Source organism: Oratosquilla oratoria, chromosome 29 (genome assembly GCF_046742065.1).
Source record: "Oratosquilla oratoria isolate Oo_2021 chromosome 29, ASM4674206v1, whole genome shotgun sequence".
Classification (NCBI taxonomy): domain Eukaryota; kingdom Metazoa; phylum Arthropoda; class Malacostraca; order Stomatopoda; family Squillidae; genus Oratosquilla; species Oratosquilla oratoria.
In genome coordinates, this window is record NC_134805.1 from 20,599,386 (window position 1) to 20,621,382 (window position 21,997).

Consider the following 21,997-nt stretch of genomic DNA (forward strand, 5'->3'; position numbering starts at 1 on the left):
TCACCTCCTCATTTCTCACTCTATCCAGCCTAGTAACCCCCACCATACTTCTCAGACACCTCATCTCAAACACATTCAAACTCCTCTCTTCTTCTCTTATGTTCCACGTTTCTGCCCCATACAGTGCTGTTGGCACAATCACTCCTTCATACAGTCTCCTCTTCGCATCCATTCCCAAATGTCTATTCCTCATTACACTCTTTAATCCACCAAGGCATTTACTCGCTTCTCTCAATCTACATTCTACCTCCACCTTCACTCCACCTTTTCCTGCTACACTTGCACCCAAGTATCTAAAACTATCCACTTCCTCCAGTCGCTCTCCCTTAATGTTCACTTCCAGTCTACTGCCACTTTCACCCCTTGTACATCTCATCACCTTACTTTTACCTACATTTATCTTTAGCTTTCTTCTATCACATACTCTCCCAAACTCTGCCACCAGCTTCCTCAATCCCTCCTCTGACCCTGCCACAAGCGCAGTGTCGTCTGCAAACAACAGCTGGCTCACCTCCCACTTTTCTCCATTTTCTTTAACCATCTCCAATCCCTGACCCACTACCCTAGCATTCACCTCTCGCACCACCCCATCCATGTATAAGTTGAACAGCCAGGGCGACATAACGCATCCTTGACGAAGTCCCACCTTTACTTCAAACCACTCACTCTCTCCATTTCTAATCCTGACACAAGCTCTACTACTCTCATAAAAACTCTTGACAGCTCCCAGAAGCTTTCCTCCTATCCCATAAATCTGCATAACCTCCCATGTATATATATAAATATGTATATATATATATACATGTATATAGATGTATATATATATACATATATATATATATACATATATATATATCCATTTATTCATTCATTCATGGTTAAGGGCCCCTGGCTTGTCAGTTCATTATGTAGTAGGAAAGAAAATGAGAGTAGAGGTTATGTGGGGAAGTAAGAAAAATGAGGGAGGCAGAGAGGTACTGAAGGTGAGCAAATTAGATAGAGCTGAAGTTGATAGATATCTTTAGCCTGCTCTAGAGACTGAGCACCATTCACACACACACACACACACACACACACACACTTCAACGAACGGACGGTTTAGAGGACGTTCTGAAGAAAAAGTGAAATTTCGTGGATCCCGAAGCAAAGGAAGTACCTAACGTATTTACAGGGTGGGGGGGAAATTGCTCGTGGTGTAGGGGAAAGTGAGGAAAAAGGAGAAGGGGAGGGATTACTGAGGGAAATGGAAGGAAATGAGGAAGGAGAAAACTTGGCCCAGGCAGGCAGACGCCATGTAAACAAAAGAGGTCCCGACCAATTTAGTGACGACGAAATGTCTAACAAAAATGTAAAGATTAGAAACATAGATAAGAACAATTCAATGGAAGGTGAGGATAACAATTTCCAAGGATTTAAAGAGGGGGAGGCGGATACCAACCTCCCCCGACTAGCAAAACTGGAGGAAAGGCTTGAACAAATGACTGAACATTGGGAGGTTAGGTTCGGTAAAATGTCAAAACTTGCAGAAAAGTTTGAAAGATTGGAAGAACTAGAGAAGGCGAACAAAAACTTAACTGATGAAATAGAAGAACTAAAAAGACATTTAAGAGAAGTAAAAGAGGAGAATAAAGAATTAAAAAGGAACAATAAAGACAATAAAGAAACAATAGCAAAAGAGGCACAGGGGTGGAGAAAGATACAGGAAAATAGTAAAGTTGCATTTACTGATATAATTAAACAGCAAATGAAAGAACAAACTGAAGACTCAGTTATCAAAGTTATGAGACAGAAGGAGAATATTGTAAGAGACTTAGCAGACAAAAAGAAATGCATAATTATATTAGGAATGGAAGAGAAACATAACCCAGATAGAACCTCAAGAACCAATGAGGAAAATGAAAAAGTAAGCAGTTTACTAAAATTAGTTCAGGAAGATGAAGCAGGAATTATGAAGGAAATTGAGGAAAAATTCAGGCTCGGAAAGTATAGTACAGATAAGACCAGACCAATTAACCACTTCACTACGGGACTTAAATCTCGCGGGCAGCAGCCAATGCCAGCCGTACGACGTGTCGTAATAATACTCGCATCATAAAATATAGTCGCCACTTATATCGATCGTTCTCTCTTTCACCCGCGAATTTTGAAAACCACAGAGAATGGGATTAAGGGCGCATTTGGGAGAATGTAAAAACACAGGGGCGACTACAATAAATATAATCAAGACGCCGATATGGCAGCGTCGCGAATCCACTTGCTCCTCATGACGCCTACGTGTGCGGCACCTTATGGAAGGGGTTAAGATTAAATTCAGGTCACAAATGACGGCAGAGAATATCTTGACAAAAACAGGGAAACTAGCAACAAGTGAACAATATAAAAAGGTATGGATAAAAAGGGAAATGAATAAAGAAGAAAGAGAGGAAGAAAAAAAAAGAAAAGACTTGAAGCTAAGGAAAAAAAGGAGAACAGAACAGTCAGAAAGAGAGAGATTCTATTGGAGAGTAGTGAATATGAAACTAAGGAAATTCGACACACATGAGAAAAACAAAAGGGAAACAGAGAACACAATGGAAGTGGCAGAAAACTAAGAGTGTCTTACACAAATATAGATGGATTAATAACAGGATTGAATGAGCTGAATGATTATTTGAAGGAAAAAGAACCGGACATAATGGGAATTGTAGAAACAAAATTAAAAGGTCCACTACCACCCAACAGTGTAGGACATGATGCATATAATTATTGGATTAGAAACAGAGAGACAAAGCAAGGGGGTGGAGTTATGTTCCTGACTAAGAAGGATATAAACGTGAGGTGTGTCACATATGGAAAGAATACAGTAGAGATGATTATGATCGAAGTGGAAGACAGAGATAAGTAGAGCAGAAAGTTTGATAAATTATGTGCTTCCGAAAACAGCCTCGTGGGAAGAGAGTGAACATAAAAGTATGTTAGAGGACACAAAGATAACATTAAATAAGAATGGAAGATGGAGGAAGAATAGTTATGATGGGCGACTTTAATTGCAAAGAAATCTGCTGGGAAGAGATGACAGTAAAGGGTGGAGACGGCTCATGGGGAAACACTCTACTTGAGATGATTACTGACAATACAATGACACAGTGGATACAGGAGAACACTAGGTATAGAAATGAGGAAGAACCATCGAGACTAGACCTAATAGTTACATCTGAACCTAGAATAGTGGACAAGATTGAATATAAAACACCAATAAGTAAAAGTGACCACATATTGATTGAACTGGAACTAAATGAAGAAAAATACATGAAAAGAAATGAACAATATAGAAAAGGAAGAATGATGTATGAAAAAACAAACTTTGATAAAATAAGAGAATTCCTTCAAAAAGAAAACTGGGAAGAAATATACAAAGAAGAAACAACAGTTGAAGAGAAATGGAATATTTTGACAAAATTTTACAAAAAAGGAGTGGAAAAGTATGTCCCAAGACAAAAACAAGAAAAAGAATATGTAAAATGCTGGTACAATAGAAGTTGTAGGGAGTTAAAAGAAAAGAGACAAAGCTTGGACCAGATGGAAAAAAGACAAGGCCTGAAAAATGGAAAATATATACATGTTATAGAAATGAATATGTACAAGCATGCAGAGAGGAAAAGAGAAAATATGAAAAAGATGTCATAGAAAAGTGTAAAGATCAACCAAAACTATTTTACAGATTTGTAAACAACAAATTGAAAAACAAACAAGACTTGGAGAAATTAAGACAAGGAGGAGTTGAATACACAGAGGAAATTGAAATGGCGGAAATTATGAACAAACATTTTAAATCAGTGTTTACAAGGGAGAACATACAACCTGAAGAGATCGAATGGAAAGAGAAAGTCCCTCCCATGAAAGAAATAGAAGTAACAAAGAACGAAATATTGAAACACTTGAGTAATCTTGATGTCAGAAAATCGCATGGACCAGATGAAATAGCAAACTGGATTTTGAAAGAATGCAGGAATGAACTGGCAGACAAAATACATAGCATAATATACAGTTCCTTGAAAGAAGGAAAAGTTCCAGAAGATTGGAAAAAAGCAAATATAGTACCCATATATAAAGGAGGAAATAAAGAAGACCCTAACAACTATAGACCAGTCTCCCTAACAAGTACAATAGCAAATATTTGTGAAAGAATTGTCAAAAGTAGATGGGTAAAATATTTAGAAAAAAACGTGTTAAATCCAAGGCAATTTGGATTCAGACAAGGACGATCATGCGTCACCAATTTAATATGTTTCTATTCAAGGCTAATAGATATAATACAAGAAAGAGATGGATGGGCGGATTGTGCATTTCTAGACCTAAAAAAAGCTTTTGACAAAGTACCACATAAGAAGTTGCTTAAGAAATTAGAAACTGAAGGAGGAATACAGGGCAAACTGCTTAATTGGATGGAAGATTTTTTGCAAGAAAGGAAAATGAGAGTAGTGATAAGAGACAAACACTCAAAATGAGATGAAGTAATAAGCGGTGTTCCGCAAGGAACAGTTCTGGCCCCAATAATGTTTGCTATATATATTAATGATATGGATGAAGGAATTGAAAGCTATATGAGCTTCTTTGCAGATGATGCAAAACTACTGAAAAGAGTGAACACGGAAGAAGATTGTGAATCACTACAGAGTGATCTAAATAAAGTATGGGAATGGAGTAGGAAGTGGGAGATGGAGTTCAATACAAAAAAGTGTAGTATAATGGAATTTGGAAAAAGCAAAAACAGAATAACAGGAGCATATAAATTGGGAGAAGAAGGAATAAAAAAAAGTAGAAAATGAGAAGGACCTGGGAGTCATTGTTATGAATAATATGTCACCTGAGAAACATATAAATAAGATTTTTGGAGAAACTTATAATTTAATAAGAACAATCAAAGTTGCATTTACATACCTGGATGAAGAAATGGTGAAGAAAATTCTAATCACCCTGATAAGACCAAGATTGGAATATGCAGCAACGATATGGTCACCAAGTACAAAAAAATGTATAAAAAAACTTGAAAGAATACAAAGAGCAATTACAAAATTGGCACCAACACTCTCAAAACTATCATATGAAGAGAAACTGGCAAAACTTGAACTACAGACACTACAGCAAAGAAGAGAGAGAAGAGATTTGATAGCTATTTACAGAATCATGAAAGGCATAGAAATTACTGATAGCGAGAATCTGATAAAATGGGATGATAGAAATACAAGAGGACACGGAAAGAAAATAAAAAAAGACAGCTATAGAAGAGATCTAAAAAAGAATAGCTTTCCTCACAGAGTAATAGAACAAGTTAGATGAGAAAGTGGTGTGTGCAAAAACAATACATGAATGTAAAAATAGTTTAGATAAAACGAGATATGAAGACGGGACACCACGAGCATAGCTCCCCTTCCCGTAAAATACAACTAGGTAAATACAACTAGGTAAACACACACACATACACACACGGTCCCTTCCATTCTAATTTCCTCCCCACATATCCTTGAGGATCTTTACGTTCAGTGACATGCATATCTTGTCGCTCATGAAGAGTCAATCATCTTCCTCACCCTGTCTTCACTTGACCCTACTGACCACACTCCCAAACTTGTCCTCATCTTTCCCATTCAGCTTTATCTATGTATTTGAATATATTCATATCAGTTTATCTTTCCCCAGCAGTTGAGGAAAAGGTACTGCCAACCCAGAATGGGTCCCCAGTGGCAGAGGTGAAAGGTGATGTTGATGACCGCATTGGAGGACCTATTCAAAGTGTTGTAGCAGAGCTCCAGCCCGCCAAAAAGCAACGCTGTAGAGACTATGATGGTAAGAATTGTAACAGCTAATGTTATGGGGAAATTGCACATAACTTCATCATATTTATTTCTGGAGCTGCCTAGTGTAGGCCTTATGGTCTCTTGCAGTCTCCTTCATTCTTATGTTCTGTAGGTAGAGATTGTCACCCATGATGGGTGTTTGATGTATCCTCCCTTGTTCTTCAAGCAAGACCTGAGTGACAGGGAACAGGGAGAGCAGAGTTTTGGAGGATGGATTGGGAGAAGTTAGCCCAAATGTTCATAAGGGCAGCAACAAGTTTCAGCACAATGTGTTGATTGAAATGGGTGGGAATGTTTTTGTGCCTTGTCCTTTTTGGCTACCCCCCTTGTAAGGGGGAAAAAGCCTTGGTATATGTATGTATGTATGTGTTGATTGAACACAGCATTTGTATGTTTTCACTGTTTTCTATTTTACAGAAAAAGGTTACTGTATGCGAGGTGACATGTGCCCCTATGACCATGGCTCAGACCCCGTAGTTCTAGAAGGAGTTGGAGGTGTCCTCGACTTTCATCCCATGTCTGGTGCTCCTCCCCACGTGACACCAGGATACACACCAGCACCTCCTTTACCTCAGGGTGTGCCACGCCCTCGACATATTCCCCCTCCAAGGCCACCACAACCACAACAACCACCAGTGCAACAGCAATACAGTAAGTATCAGGTGGTCATACTAGCTGGACGGAGTTCAATGATGGTACTGATGTACCAATTTAAATTTATCAAATTCAAAAGTTGTATATGAGGTGGGCTGGTGTGTAGTGAAATGAAGATCATATTAAGATATACACATCTTTAACTTTTTCTGCTATTTGTGGATTAGCCTGCAGGTTTTCTATTATGATTCATTGGGATATATATATTCATGGTGTGAATAAGCATGTTTTCTGCCAGTTGAGTTCCTAGGCCATCAAACTGTATACAAAAAGGTCAAGTCTGTGGACTTCACTCAGAACCCTAGTAATTGGGTCATAAGAGGTACATAGTATGATGTGGACTTGACTCTTAATTTTAAAGACCCAGATTCTGTGGATTTAGAATTCAATTGAGAAAACATGTCTTACCAAAATTACATGAATTTGGACATAAATTCAGTCAAATTCTAGGGAATTTAATAATATATGTTATGCAGCAACTCCATTTTAATATAGACTTGGGCTCTGTTTTTTCAAAATTTATTTTATTCATTTTGTAGGTGAATATACACCAAGTGATCCAAGTTTATGGAGTGACCCCAACCCAACTGGAAGCTCAGGCTACTATGGAGGAAGGGGTCGAGGTAGGGGTGCTCCCCCACCCCCGTTTCCCCCACCCAATCAACAGTCATACTCTGGACCAGGCAGAGAGCTTATTAGCATCCCAGTCAACAATGGACAAGGACCAAAGGTACATACATATACCAAAGGCTTTCTTCCCCCTTACAATCACCCCTTTCATATAATCTTTGCATCCATCCCTAGATATCTATTTCTCATGTCACTTTTCATTCCCCCAAGACGTTTAGTTCTTTCCCTTGCTCTACAGTTTACCTCCAACCCCACTGCTCCATTTCATGCTACTTGTAACCCTAAATACGTAAACTATTCATTTCATCTAACCTCTCTCCTTTAAGACTTGCATCCAACTTACTGCCACCATCACACCATGTACACCTCATCATCATGCTTTTGCACACATTTACCTTCAACATCCTCCAATCACATACCTTCCCAAACTCCATGGCTGCCCTAAAGGCTCATCTTACCCAGCCACATGCGCAGTGTCATCAGCAAGCAACAACAGGCTCATTTTTTTCTTTCCTCCGGACTTCTCTAATTATTTCTATTCCTCTGCCCATCGCCCTCACATTTAATTCCATTTCCGTCCCATCCATGTATGCATGTTAGGGCTGAAGTGCCTATGCATGCTGATTTTAACTATGTTAGTTCTACTTACCATATGTTCTGTTCCACATCTATTTATGTTCTGAACTTGTTCTGTTTGTGTTATGTGCATGTAATTCATATCTATGAAATGTTTTGTTACAGGGTGGTATGAGACCCTCCCTTGCACAGCGCTTGGGTCCGGCAGCAAGCGGCCCCCAGGGTAGACCACCAGTGCCTCCAGGACCCAAGAGGGGAGTGGATAGCTGTACTTTGGAGTTGAGGAAGATTCCTAGTGGCCTCAACAGCATATCTCATCTCAATGATCACTTTGCCAAGTTTGGCAAGATTGTTCGGATCATGGTAAGCAACCTCCAGTAGATTACCATGTTGTGAGAATCAACACTGTGTGAGATCGAAACCTTTATTGGTACGACGTTTTGCTTGTTACAGCTTTTTCAAGTATTGACCCGTGCAATTGGCAGAGAACAGGGGTGATCCTTTATCCATAAGGAGCTAAGATAGAAGGGAAACAAAGGGTTAATGGATATGGGTGGAGATGTGCCTTGGCTGGCTACCTATCATATAAAAAGGAAGAAGCCTTTTGGTGTGTAGATAAATTTTTGCAATAAACATATATTGGCATACAAAACATCCCAATTTCTTCCTCCCCCTTCTCCTCCAAATTATGGTGAGAGCCTATATTCATTGTATGTTAATTTCCAATCCATTGCCAAATTGAGCTTTGAGGTGGATGGTGTGAATATGAGAGGAAGACTGAGAATGGGATAGTTGGATGAGGTGAAGGGGTCTTTGGGCACAAGGGGAATGTCTGTTAAGCAGAGAAAGAAGCAGGCAAGGGATAAGATTTGAGTGGAGAATAGTAATGAATGAATGAGATATTGATGCAGATTGAAGAGATGTCCTCTTGTCTATTTTGTAATTTCTCAAATGGATAAGTGGATGAGTTGTCATGTAATGAAACAGTGGGAGCAGACCAGCTTTGGCTGGTCTTGCTGTGTAGGAGATTTAATGGATTTGTTGAAGGCATATTACTGGAATCATAAAGAAACGTGGGATATGCAGTGGATATATTGAACAGGGGAACTCTATTGAGTGTACATACATATACCAAAGGCTTTTTTCCCCCCTTACAAGGGAGGTAGCCAAAAAACAAGGCATAAAAACCACTCCCACCCATTCCATCCCTATCACACACTAGTCCCCTCCACCCTCTTCCCTCCTTATCTTGGCACCTCCTGGATGACAGGTCATCCCTGCATCTTGTCCACTGTCCTCAGTGGTGAAATTAAAAATTATGTTAGCAGTAGAGGTGTTTATATATATATATATATATATATATATATATATATATACATATATATATATATATATATATATATATATATATATATATATACATATATATATATATATATACATATATACACACACACACAACTGGTATTGGTGTACCCCCCATCCTGAGTACTTGAGGACTATTTTGATACGTGATTTCCCTTATTTTTTCAGGTGCAACACGGTGGAGATCCAGAGGCTGCCTTAGTCACATTCTCATGCCACTCTGAGGCCAATGCAGCAATTAGGTCAACTGAAGCTGTCCTTAACAACCGTTTTATCAAACTCTTTTGGCATAATCCTGAAGTACGTATTGAACACTGTAGAACTTTTGAAAATTAAGTAAAATTAATACCTTGCTGACAGGACTTGCCCTATCTTTTCTATCTATACCATTCCTGATATGCTCTTGAATTTCCTCTCAATGGATCCCCCTCCCCCTCCCCCCTTCAGGCTCTGCTTTCTCTTTCTCACACATGCCCTGCTGTCTGGGTATATATATATATATATATATATATATATATATATATATATATATATATATATATACATACATACATATACCAAGGCTTTTTCCCCCTTCCAAGGGAGGTAGCCAAAAAGGGAAAGGCATAAAAACACTCCCACCCATTTCATCCCTAAATACACTCCACACCCCTCCCGCCCTTCCTCTCATCTGAGCACCTCCTGGATGACGGGTCATCCCTGCACCCTGCCCACCGCCCTGGGTCAGAAGCAGTGTCGCAAGACACAGTACATCCACAGCAAGGCCGCTTCATTTAATCGGCGACCCCCCCTCTCCGTCCCCCTTTGCATATAAGGCGAGGACGGGGAGAAATCCCTTCGGGCTGCGTCAAAATTTACTCACACATACTACCCCACCCATTCCTCCTCATGCAGTCACAACATCATCCATATACAACCATTCTCCACTCACCTCTGTCTTCCGTCCTCTCCCTTCCTTCCTCAACAGACATTCCCCTCTTCCCCAAAGCCCCCTTCACCCCATCCATCCACCTCATCCTAGGACATCCCCTCATGTTTACTCCCTCCACATCTGCCTTCCATACCTCTTTTACTAGTCTTTCTTCACTCATTCTTTCCATGTGTCCAAACCATCCTAATATTCTTTCATCAACCCTATCTCCCAAATCCTTTTTCACCCCTGTTCTCCTCCTCACCTCCTTACCTCCTTATTTCTCACTTTATCCAGCCTAGTAACCCCCACCATACTTCTTAGACACCTCATCTCAAACACATTCAAACTCCTTCTCTCTTCTTCTCTTATGTTCCATGTTTCTGCCCCATACAGTGCTGTTGGCACAATCACTCCTTCATACAGTCTCCTCTTCGCATCCATTCCCAAATGTCTATTCCTCATTACACTCTTTAAACCACCAAGGCATTTACTCGCTTCTCTCAATCTACATTCTACCTCCACCTTCACTCCACCTTTTCCTGCTACACTTGCACCCAAGTATCTAAAACTATCCACTTCCTCCAGTCGCTCTCCCTTAATGTTCACTTCCAGTCTACTGCCACTTTCACCCCTTGTACATCTCATCACCTTACTTTTACCCACATTTATCTTTAGCTTTCTTCTATCACATACTCTCCCAAACTCTGCCACCAACTTCCTCAATCCCTCCTCTGACCCTGCCACAAGCGCAGTGTCGTCCGCAAACAACAGCTGGCTCACCTCCCACTTTTCTCCATTTTCTTTAACCATCTCCAATCCCTGACTCACTACCCTAGCATTCACCTCTCGCACCACCCCATCCATGTATAAGTTGAACAGCCAGGGCGACATAACGCATCCTTGACGAAGTCCCACCTTTACTTCAAACCACTCACTCTTTCCATTTCCAATCCTAACACATGCTCTACTACTCTCATAAAAACTCTTAACAGCTCCCAAAAGCTTTCCTCCTATCCCATAAATCTGCATAACCTCCCACAGTGCTTTTCTGTCTACCCTATCATAAGCCTTTTCCAGATCCATAAAAGCCCAAAAAACATCCTTCCCCTTTCCTATAGCTTTCTCACATATCTGTCTTACCACAAAGATCTGATCTACACAACCTCTACCCGTCCTAAATCCACACTGTTCCTCACCAATTACTCCTTCTGTTCCTCTCCTAATCCTCTCAATTAAGATCCTCCCATAAGCCTTCCCTACTACACTCATCAGGCAATCCCTCTGAAATTACTACATTCACACTTGTCCCCTTTTCCCTTGTAAAGAGGAACTATACAGGCACTACTCCAGTCCTCCGGTACTCTACCCTCTCTCCAGCAAACATTAAATAACCTCACCAACCAGTCCACCATCACTGAACCTCCCTTTTTCAGACATTCTGCATGACATCCATCCAGACCAGGTGCCTTACCTGCTTTCATTATCTTTACAACTGCCTTCACCTCATCCATCCTTATTTCTCCTCCATTCTCCTCACTCATCACTCTCATTTTCTTCGCATTTCCCACTGCAGCTATCTTTCCTTCCCTATCCTCCTTCACATTCAGCAACTCCCTAAAATATTCTGCCCATCTTCCCCTCACTGCCATCTCTTCCATTATCAACTCTCCATCTGTACCTTTTACCTTTTCTTCCCTACTTGATTCGCCTCCTCTTCCTCTCTTAATTTCTTTCCAAAACATCTTTTTATTACTTTCAAAATTTTCTGTCATACTCCTACCCCATTTCACATCTACTCTCCTCTTTGCCTCCTTTACCTTTTGCTTTACTTCTCTTTTCTTTTCTTTGTACGTCTCATATGACTCCCCTGTCCTCTTTTGTAACCAATCTGTGAATGCTCGCTTCTTCTCTTCTACAACCTTCTTTGTTTCCTCATCCCACCATTCACTACCCTTTCTTCTATTTCCCCCTGTCCTTCTTGTTCCACACACCATCCTTGCACACTTTAAGACTCCCTCCTTGAACCATCCCCATTCCTCCTCCACACCCATCTCTGCTCTATCCTTTACCCCCTCCCACTCCTCCTTCAGCTTCTTTTCGTACTCCTTCTCCTTTTCCTTTTCATTCAAGGAGTTCACTCTAAGAACCTCCCTACCTTTTGTCCCTTTCCTCCTTCTCCATCTATCCTCCACTCTCAGCTTACCTTCCACCAAAAAATGATCTGATATTCCCCCACCCTCTCCCCTTAGCACATGTACATCCTTAACTCTTCCTATCATAATCCTATTTACCACTACATAATCCATTAGCGCTCTATCTACCACCCTTCCCTCCACCACCCTCTCCCATGTGTACTTATGCTTGACTTTCTTCCGAAACACTATTTGCTATCATCAACTCTCTTTCTAGACACATTTCCACCATCAACTCTCCACTACGATTCTTTCCTGGAACTCCACACTTCCCAACCACTCCATCGATTGGACCATTTCCCACCCTAGCATTAAGGTCTCCCAGTACTATTACATTGACATTTCTTCCTAAACCCTCTATGCACTCATTTAAATCTATCCAAAAGGCCTCCCTTTCTTCCATGCTCTTCTCACTGCCCGGCCCATATGCACTTACAAAGACCCACATCTCCTTTCCCAGTTTCACCTTCATCCACATTATCCTTGAGGAAACCTCCTTCCACTCCACTACCCCTTTACCTATCTCCTCACTTACTAGAATAGCCACCCCTTCCCTCCCTCGCCCTCTCTTCACTCCTGATAACCTCCCACTTACACTCCCAAACTTACACTCACCCTTCCCTTTCAACTTAGTTTCACTCAAAGCCAACACATCCAACTTTCTTCTCACAAACATACTACCTATCTCTTCCCTTTTACTCTCATCTGTACCACATCCACGCACATTAAAAGACCCAAACCTTAGGGTGCTGGCCCGAGGCCCTCCAGCACCCCTTATGCCTTTCATTTGTTTTTTAGGAATCTGCCCCTTGGGGCTACAGGGAGAAGGATGCCTAGTCCCTCTCCCCGTCCCTTTCTTCTCGCCTCTTATGATCCAAGTGGGAAACTTGGTGGCAGTATTCTTTTCCCCCACCACAGGGAATTCCCCCATCACAGAAAGAGAATACTCAGAGAAATGGTACAGGACAGCAACAAGGGGTTGGGGGACAGCATAACGGAGGGACAGTCGTAGTATATATATATATATCCTATTTTTTCTCTTTTGCTCTATCTTTTTCACTTTCTCTTTTTTCTCTTTTTCTTTCTCTTCACTTTCTCCCTCATTCTTGTTCTCATTATTTCTTTTTTTCTATCAGTTTTTTCTTTCTATTTTCTTTTTCACTTTTTCTCTTTTCTTTTCTTATTTCTTTTTCTCTTTCTTTTTCTCTTTTTCATTCTCTTGTTCATGTTCATACATTCTCTCTCTTTCTCTGTCTGTCTATCTCTCTCCCTCTCTCCACATACTATATCAGAGTGAGTTATGAATTATTGATGGAATAATATTTGTTTTTCTATAGTTATATCTTCATATACTAAGACTAGTTTTGGTTGTTTAGAATAACCAAGCCAAGAGTGAAGCCACTCCTGCCACTACCACAGGCCCTCGCTCTGTGCACGATCGCCTTGGTTTGAGGCATCCAAACAAAACTCTCAATAAACTTACTCGAGAAGAAGACAAAAGTGAAAAGGTTTGTGACTTGTTGAGTAAAGTCAAAGCCAAGTTTGATTGATCTGTGTTTGAAAAAAATGTCACCCATGGTTGATATATTTTATTTATTTATTTTGCTTCCAAGTATGTATCAGATATCATTCAAAGGTTTCTGTATACATATTACATTTTGATTCCCTTTTGTAGTGATTTGATAGTTGTCAACTTTGCAGTTATCACCTAAGTTATAAAAAAAATACCTTCTTACTGTTTCAGGTGCTTTTAACTTACGGAAGCCTTGTAAAAACTGTGTACAATCCTTCTGCTCTTCAGTCAGCAGCATGCAATCCACCACAGCCTGCAAGTACAGGAGCCCCAGCAGCAGTAGCAGTGCATACAGTGCCAGACTCGACACAGCAACCTCCTCAGGTAGATGCTAAGCAGCAAGAGATTGCAGCCATTTTGAAGCAACAGGAATTACTGGCTGCTGAGGTATGGAGATAGTTGAAGAATGTTCGTGTGACAATAATTTAGTTAGATGTAATATAACTCGTATTTTTTTCGTTGGAATATCTTAATCAGTTTCACGTAACAATGAAGGAAGTAGAGATCAATGACAAAGTACCTGGAAGCGATAGTTCAGCAAGATGGACATCTGAGGACAGATTTCCTGTTGCCCATCTTCAAAACAACACGCTTTCCTCCACCTGGAGACCAGACCTAATATCTCTTATTATCTTCAAGTTTTATGCATTCCAAATGTTCACATACAGAGCTAACAACAGGGAACTGTTCTCTTCCTCCTTCATCTGTGAGTTGGTGACAGATACTGTCCGTACAAATACAACATGGCTAATAGTCCAAAGTTTCTTCACAAAGAGATCTGTGGGAAGGCCTAAGGACAGTTGCCATCCACTGTGGGGCTGTGGATGTCCAGTCAGTGAAACTAAGTAACAAAATTATTATGAAGGAGGCAACCATATTGCCTATTAGTAAAGGTAGCCATTAGTAAACCTAGGTCTTACATTTTTTTTTTTTTTTTTTTTTTTTTTTTTTCCTCTCCAGGTTGCTGCAAAGCAGAAGGATGAGAAGAGGAAAGCTGATACCATGAAATTGAAAACTGAAGTGGAGCAGAGGAAAAAACAACTCTTGGAAAAGCAGATGCAGCAGCTAAAAGTAATTTCTTATACTTTGGTGTTTTAGGTGGGGAAAGTACAGTACATGAAGGTAACTATATGTATTTGTTGAAATGTAAGAAAGTGTGACATGTTTTTACTGGCAAGGAAAATATTTCATATGGACTGGACTAGATGGGATTTACATACATATACAAACAGCTTTTTTTCCCCTTACAAGGGAGGTAGCCAAAGTCAGACATAAATCCACTCCTACCCATTTCATCCCTACATAATCCACTCGCATTCACTACCCCTCCCTCCCACTTTTATAGGCTCCTAGATGATGGGTCATCCCTGTGTCTTGCCCACTGCCCTGGGTCTGAAGCAATGTAGCAAGACACAGCACATCCACACTAAGGCCGCTTCATTTAATCAGTGACCCCTCCTGTCTGTCCCCTTGTGCAGAAAAAGAGAATACTGGGAGAAATCCCTTCGGGCTGTGTCAAAATATCATTCACACATACTCCCTCACCCCCCCATCCCCCACCCATTCCCTTCCATGCATCACAGCATCATCCATACACAACCATTCTCCACTTACCCCTATCTTCTGTCTTCTCCCTTCCTTCCTCAACAGACATTCCCCTCTTTCTCAATGCCCCTTTTACCCCATCCCTCTCATCCTTGATTGCCACCTCATGTTCACTTCCTCTGCTTCGGCCTTCCACACCTCTTTTACTAATCTTTCTTCACTTAATCTTTCCATGTGTCCAAACCATCCCAGTACTCTTTCATCAACCCTATCTCCCAAGTCCCTTTCCACCCCTGCCCTCTTCCTCACCTTGTTTCTCACTCCATCCAGCCTAGCAACCCCTACCATACTTCTCAGGCATTTCATTTCAAACTCATTTAAACTTCCTTATGTTCCATGTTTTGGCCCCATACAGTGCAATCAGCACACTCGCTCCTTCATACAATCTCCTTAGCATCCATTCCCAAATGTCTATTTCTCATTACACTTTAATCCCCCAAGGCATTTACATGCTTCTTTCAATCTATATTTACATACGTACACCAAAAGACTTTCAGGGTTTGCCCAGCCAAGGAACCCACCCTTCATGTATCTATCTTCCATTTGTTGCCCCTTTTATCTTAGCTCCTTGTAGATGAAGAGTCAGTCCTGTCTCCTCCCACTGCTCAGGTCAGAAGCAGTGCAACATGCCAGAGCACTGCCGCAGCAGAGCCCTGTAACTAAAGCTGGTTTACCCCCACTTCTTCATAACATGGCTACCCTTACCCTTTGTGAACTGAACCTACGGCATTCTTTGACCTATCTTTCCATCCTATTTTTGGTCTTCCCCTCAGGTTCACTCCATTCATCTGTGTCTTTCACACACTTTTTGTTGCTGATGACATGGTTTGATGTCACACACTCCCCCCTATCGGGAGGCTAGGATAGTGCCCCTCACAGAGGGCTTTGTAGCATGGAATTTAATGAACCATGCCCTTGGTTCAACTTCTCTGGTGGCAGGATTCAAACCGCCCTCACCTCGACCTTCGCCATAAGTAATGACGCCCTAACCTGCTCAGTTATTCCATATTCGCAAACCATCCCAGAGAGGGATTTGGAGCATCTTAAAGACAAAATGAAAAAATAAGGAGATATAGCCGAAGTTTGAATTATATGTGAATTTGTTGCCATGTGTGACAACTGGAGAGTTAAATCGCCGGAAAATCACCCCTCGGTGCAGAAAAAACGTAATATTGCATGTATGGAAAAAGGCTGCACAAATACAACTACAAACTATTTACACCATGAAACAAAAGTCCTCAAAGTCAAGGACCACCTCGACATGAGAGGCACACAAACACTTGCCGCAGCCACCACAAACACATTACACCTGCTACACTACATAGCAGAACACCCACACACACCAAGAAACATTAAAACAACACCCAAAGACCTTTATCACGCACAGATACTCTCTTCTCTTCCTCCACAACCACCAAATACCAGCCTCCGGAAACATATTCATAATCATATCACTCACCGCTCCATTAACACACTGAAAGACAACACACTGCTGCATGCCAGACCCCCTGATATCCACCCTTCTGAATCCTCTCTCCCATGAAAGGACAGGGTCCACTTGGCCAGACTGCGGTGCGGTCACCACCCAGCACTTCTAAGCTACCAGAAGAGGCTGGATGACCGCATTGTGAACAGCTGCCCAGGATGTAACACTTCACCCCATACCATACAACACATAATGGAAGACTGCATTATACACAATCATACACGCAAACAACACAACATACGCTCTATAAAGGATTTGTGGGAAAACCCAGTTTCGGCTATGGCATTCCTTGGGGAGACGGGACTGCGCGGACAGACAGTCTAGGGAACGACAACAACAACAACAACAACTGGAGAGTTAGGGACAGGACCCCACAAGTGTTGGTTCTTTCTTGTACATGCACACAAAAAAAAACACACACACACACACACACATATATATATATATTTATTGATGGGCTGGTATTGTGCTCAATCACTAATTCAGCATTCTGAATTAAAGTCCCTGCTAAGGCTGAAAAGCATTATTGCACTACAAGCTACTTCTTCAACTGTGATGGGCAATAAGGTGTGTGTGTTTGTGTATAAGCTCAACTCTCATCTGGTATGGTAATAGTTGTCAATCATGAGTCTAACATGTAATCCAAAAATGTGGTAAGTTACAATGTTGAGGTGGTGTGTCTTACTGCATTACCTTTATCCCAAGCCATGTAGCATGGATAAAGAATGAACCTTCATCCATGTAGTGGTAAGATGGGAATAACAGTGAATGGGTTAGATGCATTGCCTCTGACCTGAGCAATAGGCAGGTGATAGGGATGAGCCTTTGCACATAAGGAGCTAAAATAGGGGAAACAACAAATTGTTTAAATTAGATGGGTGTAGGATGTGTGAAGAGTGGATGAGTGCCTTTTGAAGGAGATCCAGTCTGCTGGATCTATGGTAAGTGGTGTTGATCCAAGCTGTGTATTTGCAAGGCATGCTACTTATGAATGCTATACTTTTCAGGTGCTGCTAGCTAAACTAGATACCAATAAAGCAACAATGAAAGACGATGAGAAGAAAAAGATGATGCAAACTATAAGGTCTCTGCAATCGGTCATTGAAACAACAAAGGCGCAAATACAGCAACAGCAACCAAAGAGTAAGGCGCAGGTTAGTAGCCATGTAAAGTATATTTATATTCAATTATAGGCTAGTGTTTACAGGGAAAAGGGGTCTTATATTTGCACATATACATTTATGAACTTTGTTGCTATAAGACTTAGGTTCTATCCTCATTTGAAAAGTTGTAGTATTTTTCATACAAGGTCTATAAAATGTGTTGAAATTTTATACTTATTCAGTGTGTTTGGTGAGAAGATGTGGGTGTGAGTTTTGACTCAGCCACCACATGTAAGGGGGAGAGGCCCTTTGGTATATTTATGTGTAAATGTATGTACTTTTATATTTAATAGAGTTTATTTTGTATGCGGCTGGACCAGGTCGATAAAGAAATTTTGGATACGGAACTAGATATGTATACCAGGCAGGCAGAAGGCACTGACGTAACAGAGTTGCGATCAAAACTGTTGACGCTAAAGGCACAACAGATACCTAAACCTAGCCGTGGGGCTCGCCACTCTCCATATGCTTTATCGAGGTGAGGTGATTTTATGAATTCATTAAACAATGTAAAGAATTTACATTCAAATGAAAAATTATTGTCAGTATAAGTTCAGTTTTTCTAATGAGAATGTACTTTCACAGAGGAGGTCATTATGGAGTCCGTGGGCGTGGAGTTAGGGGAGGTTACCGTGGAAGAGGAAGGGGACGGGGAACCTTTGAGCATCTGGCTTCTGTAGATCACCGTACCACCAAGATCAATGCTTCAGGATTTGAGAGAGAAGACAAAGATCAAGTCTTAGCCCATTTTGCTGTAAGTAGCTTTTTGAACAAAAAAGTATTAGTACACTGAATTGCAAAAAATTTGTATATGCAAAAATTTGGTCTGCTTCTCCAGTCTGTAGTCAACCACCATTCCTTACAGAAAATGGGAAGTATTGTCAATTATGACTGGGATGATGCTACGCCAGCCGTAACGGTCCAGTATGCAACCCGACGAGAGGCAGAGCGAACCATGACAGAAGGGCGGAACTTAGAGGATCGCCTGCTAACAGTCACTTGGGTGAATGAACAGCAAGCCCCCTCTCGTACATCTAGCCAACAAGTGCCACCCGTCATGCCCGCACCACACTCAACCACTCCCACCCTTCTCTCTCTCTTTTTCTCCCTCTCTCTCTTCTCTCTCTCTCTCTCTCTCTCTCTCTCCCCCCCCCTCTCTCTCTCTCTCTCTCTCTCTCTCTCTCTCTCTCTCTCCCCCCCCCCTCTCTCTCTCTCTCTCCTCTCTCTCTCTCCCCCTCTCTCTCTCTCCTCTCTCCTCTCTCTCTCTCTCTCTCTCTCTCCTCTCTCTCTCTCTCCTCACACTCTCTCCTCCTCCCCTCTCTCTCCTCCCCTCTCCCCTCCCCTCTCTCTCCCCCCCTCCCCCCTCTACTCTCCCCCCTCCTCTCCTCTCTCCCTCCTCTCTCCCTCTCTCCCCTCTCTTCCTCCCTCCTCTCCCCTCTCTCCTCCTCTCTCTCTCTCTCTCTCTCTCTCTCTCTCTCTCTCCTCCTCTTCCTCCCTCTCTCTCCCTCCTCTTCTCCTTCCTCCTTTTTCTCACTCCTCATCTTTCTTCCCCTCCATCTCTTCTCTCTCTTCTCTCTCCCCTCTCTCCTCTATCCTCTCTCTCTCCTCTCCTCTCTTCTCACTCCTCTCTCTCCTCTCTCTCCTCTCTCTCCTCTCCTCCCTCCCTCTCCTTTCTCCTCTCTCTCCCTCTCCTTTCTCCTCTCTCTCCCTCTCCTTTCTCCTCTCTCTCCCTCTCCTTTCTCCTCTCTCTCCCTCTCCTTTCTCCTCTCTCTCCCTCTCCTTTCTCCTCTCTCTATCTCCTCTCTCCTCTATCTCCTCTCTCTCCCTCTCCTATCATTCTCCTTTCTCCTTCTCCTCTCTCTCCCTCTCCCTCTCCTTTCTCCTCTCGCTCCCTCAACCTCTCCTCTCTCTCCCTCTCCTTTCTCCTCTTGCTCCATCTCCTTTCTCCTCTCTCCATCCCCTTTCTCTTCTCTCCATCCCCTTTCTCCCTCTCCTTTGTCCTCTCTCCTTCTCCTATCTCCCTCTCCTCTCTCCCTCTCCTCTCTCCCTCTCCTCTCTCCCTCTCCTTTATCCTCTCTCCCTCTCTTTTCTCCTGTCTCCCTCTCTTTTCTCCTCTCTCCCTCTCCTTTCTCCTCTCTCCCTCTCCTTTCTCCCTCTCCTCTCTCCCTCTCCTTTCTCCCTCTCCTCTCTCCTCTCTCCCTCTCCTCTCTCCCTCTCCTTTCTCCCTCTCCTCTCTCCTTCCACTTTCTCCTTTTCCTCTCTCCTTCCACTTTCTCCTTTTCCTCTCTCCTTCCCCTTTCTCCTTTTTCCTCTCTCCCTCTCCTTTCTCCTCTCTCCTTTCTCTTCTCTCTCTGTCCCTCTCCTTTCTCTTCTCTCTCTCCCTCTCCCTCTTTCTCCCCCTCTCTCTACCTGTCTCTCTCCCTCTCCCTCCCTCACTCCCTCTCTCTCTCCCTCTCCCTCCCTCACTCCCTCTCTCTCTCCCTCTCTCTCCCCCTCTCTCTCTCTCTCTCTCTCTCTCTCTCTCTCTCTCTCTCTCTCTCTCTCTCTCTCTCTCTCTCTCTCTCTCTCTCTTTCCCTCTCTCTCTCTCCTCTTCTCTTTCTCTCTTAATTCTTCTCTGTCTCCTGATCCTGTTTGAACTTAGTTTTATTCTATTTGTTTTATTATTCATTTTATTATATAATTATCTCCATATTTGGGTGTTGACTATTTCAGGGACAAATATCCACTCGGAGATGAATGCTAAGTCACATTCTAACATTTTCTGTCCTCCATTCTTGCTGTTTTGAATAATTTTAAATACTCCTATGACTCCTTCTTTTTTCATGTTCTGTGGTGCTTGTAAAAGGCAACTGAATGGGGGTGAGGGGTGTGTTGGAAATTCCCCTTCCTGAATATTTTGTGATAAAGAACTTGTATGCAGTGACTCGGAACCTCCCCTCCCCTCTTTATCTACTCTATTGGGACAGACACACTGGCATGCATGCACATACTTGCTTACACACAGGAAAAATTCATGTTACAATTATATATATTTTTGTACTTTTTCCTGTAAATTACATTACTGGATTTTTTCATTTTAGGAGGAGATCACAGAGGAGATAGTTGAAGTGGAAGACACTGATGTTGGAGAGAACAACCTCATCTTTGAAGAAGAGGAAGAATTGGAGGAAGAAGAGGAAGAAAACCGCTCATGGAGGCGCTAGCCAAAGTCTTCTTAGATATTTTATTATTATATATATATATTTAGATATATATATTTTTTTGTTTTTTCGTTTTTTCTTCTCCTCTTGCTGCTTACTTTGGGCTGTCTTCACCTGAAGTTACGGAATAGTGTTATTTTATTATTTTATTCTCCTCTTTTAGTCACATAAGAGTTGCAACAGTTTCTAATGTTTGAGGATGTTCCATACTCTTTCATGATCATTGTGCAACCATTGATACTACGGTGGGAAAATGAGGTTATGCTGTGGTACAGATAACCTTATTGGATGTTCCCCATATCCTCACTCCCCAATGTCATTCTTGTAGCCATGAGCTGATAGGTTTGTGTAAATTTTCACTTTGGAAGTTAAGTGAGCTGAAAAAAATGTACAAACTGTATCCTGTTATGTATCTGTACAGATGTGCATCAAAGCTACAACTTCCATCGACGATACTTGAGAGTGCTGCCTCAAAGTTTTTGCTTTACAGTACATCACTATTTGAGTCATTGTAAAGATTTTGTTTCTAAGATGATTGTGTCCTGTCAACAATTTGTAAACAATTTGTACAATTTTCCACTTGGAAGTTGCTGCTTCTGCTGCTGCTGCCTCTCTCACTATGTGACCAAATGGGGAACTTGTGTAGCCCATTAGGTGATGTTGCTAAGGTGTTTAGGCCATATTTGTACCATCTCTGTAATCTGTCAAGAGACATGAAGAAAATATTGTAACAAATTGCTAACTTGTAAATGGTTGCATACCATTTATTTTGTGTGCACAAAGTTTGAAAAAATACTTCACA

At 41.7% G+C, this 21,997-nt stretch overlaps 1 protein-coding gene across 1 annotated transcript in view; it reads left to right on the plus strand.

The window, feature by feature from the left end:
- The window catches only part of swm (Zinc finger protein swm), a 43,065-nt gene extending 21,867 nt beyond the window's left edge, over positions 1 to 21,198 (plus strand). The window contains exons 7-19 of the mRNA XM_076212260.1: positions 5,680 to 5,826; positions 6,255 to 6,488; positions 7,031 to 7,221; positions 7,863 to 8,060; positions 9,231 to 9,362; positions 13,544 to 13,675; positions 13,912 to 14,127; positions 14,701 to 14,811; positions 17,839 to 17,985; positions 18,288 to 18,472; positions 18,580 to 18,748; positions 18,860 to 19,084; positions 21,076 to 21,198. Of these exons, the coding sequence (XP_076068375.1) occupies positions 5,680 to 5,826; positions 6,255 to 6,488; positions 7,031 to 7,221; positions 7,863 to 8,060; positions 9,231 to 9,362; positions 13,544 to 13,675; positions 13,912 to 14,127; positions 14,701 to 14,811; positions 17,839 to 17,985; positions 18,288 to 18,472; positions 18,580 to 18,748; positions 18,860 to 19,084; positions 21,076 to 21,198 (2,210 nt within the window). The remainder of the gene's footprint in view (positions 1 to 5,679; positions 5,827 to 6,254; positions 6,489 to 7,030; positions 7,222 to 7,862; positions 8,061 to 9,230; positions 9,363 to 13,543; positions 13,676 to 13,911; positions 14,128 to 14,700; positions 14,812 to 17,838; positions 17,986 to 18,287; positions 18,473 to 18,579; positions 18,749 to 18,859; positions 19,085 to 21,075) is intronic.
- The last annotated feature ends 799 nt before the right edge of the window (positions 21,199 to 21,997 follow it).